The 4,944-nt window shown below is 42.4% G+C and overlaps 1 protein-coding gene across 1 annotated transcript; it reads right to left on the reverse strand.

The window, feature by feature from the left end:
- Window positions 1-702: 702 nt before the first annotated feature.
- On the reverse strand, window positions 703-3,986 carry LOC117439628 (interleukin-22 receptor subunit alpha-1-like). The gene is made up of 6 exons (XM_034075618.2): window positions 3,945-3,986; window positions 2,807-3,003; window positions 2,507-2,676; window positions 2,253-2,397; window positions 1,700-1,836; window positions 703-1,392 (listed from the first exon to the last, which is right to left on the reverse strand). The coding sequence occupies exons 1-6, from the start codon at window positions 3,974-3,976 to the stop codon at window positions 709-711; spliced, it is 1,365 nt and encodes a 454-aa protein (XP_033931509.1). The 5' UTR covers window positions 3,977-3,986; the 3' UTR covers window positions 703-708.
- Window positions 3,987-4,944: the final 958 nt, after the last annotated feature.

Genomic DNA, 4,944 nt, shown 5'->3' on the forward strand with positions numbered 1-4,944 from the left:
CACAAAGAATTTGCGATCTGTCCAGAAAAACATCTAAAATGTGGTCGTACATGCATCAAGCCCAAGTGTAATTCCTTCATAAGTATTCACATTGATCAGTATCATTCGTTAATCTGATAAAGTTCAAATCATAAAGTAAACTTAATAAAGCAACATTAACGTTTACAGGTATACAAGTAACACGACTACGGTACTAAGTGTTCCTAAGAATTCGATTTTGTAGTTTTCTTAATAAAACCCATGGTTATGCTATTTAAGTGCATATAATAAGTGCAGAAGAAGAACATATATTTCTTTATAGTAATGGAGTAAATCAATTGATGAATATCATCTACTCGTCCATCGAGATGACCAAACCCCATCCGGTCAGAAAATCATCCCCGCCTCCCTCCAACACCCTCTGTGCCTCGGCCTTTTCCTCAGACCCTTGTCTCACAAACACATTTTCCAACCTCAGCTCGCCATTCTTCCAATTCACACTCTCCTCCTCTCCCTCTCCTCCAATCATGTTCTCCCTCGCTTTTTCTCCCTGCATCATCCCATCCGACACTCCCTCTTTGTTAAACCCCATCGCTATCTCCGGCAACACAAGTTTCCTGGTCTGAGGATCCCAATCAATACAAAGATTTTCCCTCCTCCTCCTCCTCCTCCTCCTCCTGCCTCCACCTCCTCCTGCCTCCACCTCCATATTGTGTGCTGTATTCATCATCAGAATACCATAGTCATCTGGTAAATCATCTGATTGGTCAGAGTGGGAGATCTGCATAGTGTCTGAGAGGCATAAGCAGAAAGAAGGGGTAATACCTCACTTTCATCCATCTCTCCATCAATCTCCTCCCCCATCCCTCCCTCCTTCTTTGCCAATAGATTCAAAGGAATATGGAAGAAGCCTATTTGTGAGATTGGGCTTATTAATAAACCTGGGAACTCTCTTTCCTCCTCCTTTCCCTTCACCTCTCCCATAGACGCTCCCTGACCAGACACTAATGGTGTTAACACTGGCAGTGACCATGCATGCGCTTGTATTAGTGTGCTCATCTCTGTCTGGGCATTAGTCAGAGGGTGGTCATCTTCAACGTCGCACTCTTTCTTCTCATAACTGCCTCTTACTGGGAAGTTCAGATCATTCCAATTCCCTCCTCTGATCTCGATTTTAGGAGCTGCGGCAAGAAACCCATAGTCGACAGGCAAATCGTCCCAGGATTCCTCGGGTGCCGGTGGTGTTTGGGGCCTCTGGGAGGCGTATCCTGGTGTCGGGTTCTTTGGGCATGCAGAGTGTGGTGTGCCGCTCTCTGGTTGTTGATCTTTGATGATGGTGATGATGGTGATGATGATGGGTTTGGGATTCTCAGGGGGGAACGTCAGAGGGGGCTGATGAAAGGTAGGCAGGTTCTGGAGGTTGAATGATAATGTCATCTCATTGCCACCCAATTGTCACAACTGTATATTTAAAACCAATAACAGACTCAAATGAGTTCGGTGCTCAAATTTTAAAACATGGCGCTACCTTAAAAGTGTCGCCAAAGCCAAGCTGATCTTTTCTAAGACTTGACAAAGCCATTCAAGACTTTATATAGCTGTAATCATGACAAGTAAACCGGTCGTCATGAGTCAAATAAATTTTCCCTTTTACCCTTTAACAAATCACATTTTAAATCGCCAATAAGTGTAAAAGTGTGAATGTTTGTGTTTTCATTACCAGTATATACGGGCTCTTCTGTCCTTTCCCCGACAGGTAGTTATAGAGAAGGTAGCCAACCACAACCAGCATTCCCATGCACAACAATGGAACAATAATACCCACAACTACCCTCTGCAGCTGGCCAATCACTGGGTCTGGAGTGAGATGGGAAACAGAAACGTGTCACAATAATACACACACACTAAAAACTACATATAGGTAATACTATATCAACACCATGCCATATTAAAACGTATTGTATACAATGTAAAACTCACTATTACCAAGCAAAAGCAAGACTAATAATATCAGACTATAATCAAAAAGGCTTTTCAGGCACACACAATGATTTCTGCTTCACTTGTGTATCATGTTTAGTCACATTCCTTTCTACCTGTCAAATAGGGCGTAAAATATGCTCTCTCTCTCACTCACTCTCACTCACTCTCTCTCACACACACACACACACACACACACACACACACACACACACACACACACACACACACACACACACAACACACACACACACACACACCACACACACACACACACACACAGGCTGTCGTACCTTTAGGTGTGGTAATGCAGTACCGTGCTGAGAGCATACATTGGGCTGGCATGGAAGATAAACTTGCCCTGGCTGAAAAGCAGTACTTTGTGTCGTACTCCATCTTGCGAAATGTGTGCAAACTTGAGTCCACTTGAGAATGGTGCTAAAAACAAACAGAAAAAGACAATTCAGTGCAATACAATTTAAGGTGTGCTTGATTTAACAACCTGTCTGTGCCAGAAAGGCGGGAAAAGCTGTATATTTTAACTCACTATCTGTACGTGATAGGGATCCTCGATGAAGAGTTCGTAAGTCATGTCGGGGTAGACTGATGCCATGGAAACCATTGGGGCGTTGGGCTGATATCTCATGGGTCCCTTCAAAGTGATGGTGGCATTGTTGTCCTTGATTTCCACAGAAACCATAGGGGGGCCAAAAGTAGCTAAACAGATAGAGCAACATATTACCTTTTGGGAAGATGTTGAAATATCAGCTAAGTTATCAGCCCTTCACTTTTAGTTTTAAGTATTTATGTCTTGCTTTTGTTTAAACATGTTGACATTTCAACTTACTGTCCGACTTTGGATCAAATCTCTTCGTTGTCCGGACCCATGTTGCTCTCCGGCTCACAGCACGAACTCTGGCATAGTATCCCTGCTCCAGATCCCCCGTCTCATTGCTCAGGTCACACCGCCTCCGCACGATGCGCGTACACCGCGGCACCGCCCTCCAGTGAGCCTGTCTAGTGCCCTCAACACTGTCCCCATAGCTGGGAAACACAGAGAAGACCCTCGCAGTTAGAGGATATCCCGCACAAACTGGGTCAATAAGAATGGCGGAAAGAGCTAAAATAGATCTCCCTCAAGCAAGAAATGTAAGCTTACACAAGCTGTTTGTTGGATACAGTTACATGTTTCTGTCTTATAATAATAAAGCTTTATTTATATAGCACTTTTCATACAACTCATGCAGCTCAAAGGGCTTTACAAAATGACACATCACAAGTTAAAAACAAACAACAAGAAATTCCCCTCAGATTATTTGTTAAGAACTTAAAAAAGATAAATGCAGCAAAATATAACATATCAGATAGACACAAGGAGGTAAAATGTATGATAATAAAAATATAATAAAATAAAATAAATAATGGTTTCTCTCTGACAGATAGGAGACAAGACAACTGAGTCGATGCAGGCAATATAAAATATAAAATATAAAACAAAGTGAACATATAGGTACAACAGAAATGAAGAGTACCTATAAAATAAATAAAACAATATAAAGGTAGGTAAATAATCAAAACTAAAAGAACATTTAAAGTGTTGGGTTGCTAATAAAAAGCTAATCTAAAAAGATTTGTCTTTAACCTGGTGTTTAAAAATGTCCACTGAGTTAGCCTCTCTGATATTTCCTGGTAGGGTGTTCCCACAGTTTGGGAGCGTAGTGGATAAAAGCGGCCGTCACCCCATTTTATTTTGGGGTACTTGGGGATATTTCAAAAGCCAGATTTGTACTTCTTTTGAAACTTTGCATAATACATTAACTTCAGCTTAAAACCAGGTAAAGTCCAACATTGATACATTATGACCAATGTCCCAAAAGGAAAGAAATTATGCAACCTAAATACAATATATGCAATTAAAAATACAATTACTTACTGCTGTAATATAAATGCACTTTTTTAATTTAATCTCTAAATTCTTTACTCACATGGCATACTGCACTGTAAAACTGTGTGTCATCCAGTGTGCCACTTCCTGGGGAGCCATTCCAGCACATTTCTCAGATCGACTGAGGAGAAGGTCACATTAATAGGGCTGGGGGGAGAGGAGGAGGCTGAGGAGAAAGAGATTAGGAATTATAAGAGATACAATTAACATGAGCCCATGTTTTCTTAAGAATTTCTACCACGTACGTTACGGAATGCATTGTCATTTTTGGAGCAGATTGTTTTGCAGGTTGGTTGTTGTTGTGCTTTGGTACTACAGGTTGCTTGTAACAACCATTAAAGGTCCCATGTCATGGCCATTTCTACTGATCATATTTCCATGGTTGAGGTCTACTAGAATAGATTTACATTGTGCAATTTTCCAAAATCACATTGGTTTCTCATACAGCATCTCTGTATAGTATGTGTATTCACTCTCTGTCCTAAACGGCTTGTTGGAGCTCCTGCCCCCCCTCCCTGTGAGCCCAGTGTGCTCTGATTGGTCGGGACGTTGCTAGGCTCGTTGCTGCTCGCCGCTGCTGCGAGGAGCGGACAGGCTTCCGGGTCGGCGAGAACAAGCGAAACTCATCCTGAGCACACACAAACACTCACAGCCGAAGTAAAAAACAATAAGTGTGGCTTGATATTGAGTAAGAAAAAGGTTTATAACGCTGTGAGAATGGGTCTGCGGAGAGCATTTCTCGGCAATCCCAACTCGTCTATTACCAGCGTTCAGGGAGCTCTATGCAAGTCAATGGGGACTCCCTGTTAGTTAGCCAAGGGATCCTGGTGTGTTGCTCCGCGGATTGGTCCATTTGGGCCAATCCGGTCATTTGTTGTTGATTTGGGTGTTCACGCGTCACTGAACCCAGGAAGCAAACAATGGAAAATGAGAAATCTCCAACGAGGCGTTTTGGGGCAGCACAGACAGGTCTTTTCTGTGTTAGAGTTTTACTCGCTACAGGGTGTACTTTGAGGGTTTTTGACTCTGCAGACCGTTTA

This window comes from Pseudochaenichthys georgianus, chromosome 24, assembly GCF_902827115.2.
Source record: "Pseudochaenichthys georgianus chromosome 24, fPseGeo1.2, whole genome shotgun sequence".
NCBI classification, from domain to species: domain Eukaryota; kingdom Metazoa; phylum Chordata; class Actinopteri; order Perciformes; family Channichthyidae; genus Pseudochaenichthys; species Pseudochaenichthys georgianus.

Coding starts and splice junctions, on each gene's coding strand:
- LOC117439628 (XM_034075618.2), bottom strand. CDS start 3,976: ATGACACACAGTTTTACAGTGCAGTATGCCAT. Junction 3,004..3,944: donor TTTACAGTGCAGTATGCCAT/GTGAGTAAAGAA, acceptor TGTGTTTCCCAG/CTATGGGGACAGTGTTGAGG. Junction 1,837..2,252: donor CTGCATTACCACACCTAAAG/GTACGACAGCCT, acceptor ATCTCACTCCAG/ACCCAGTGATTGGCCAGCTG.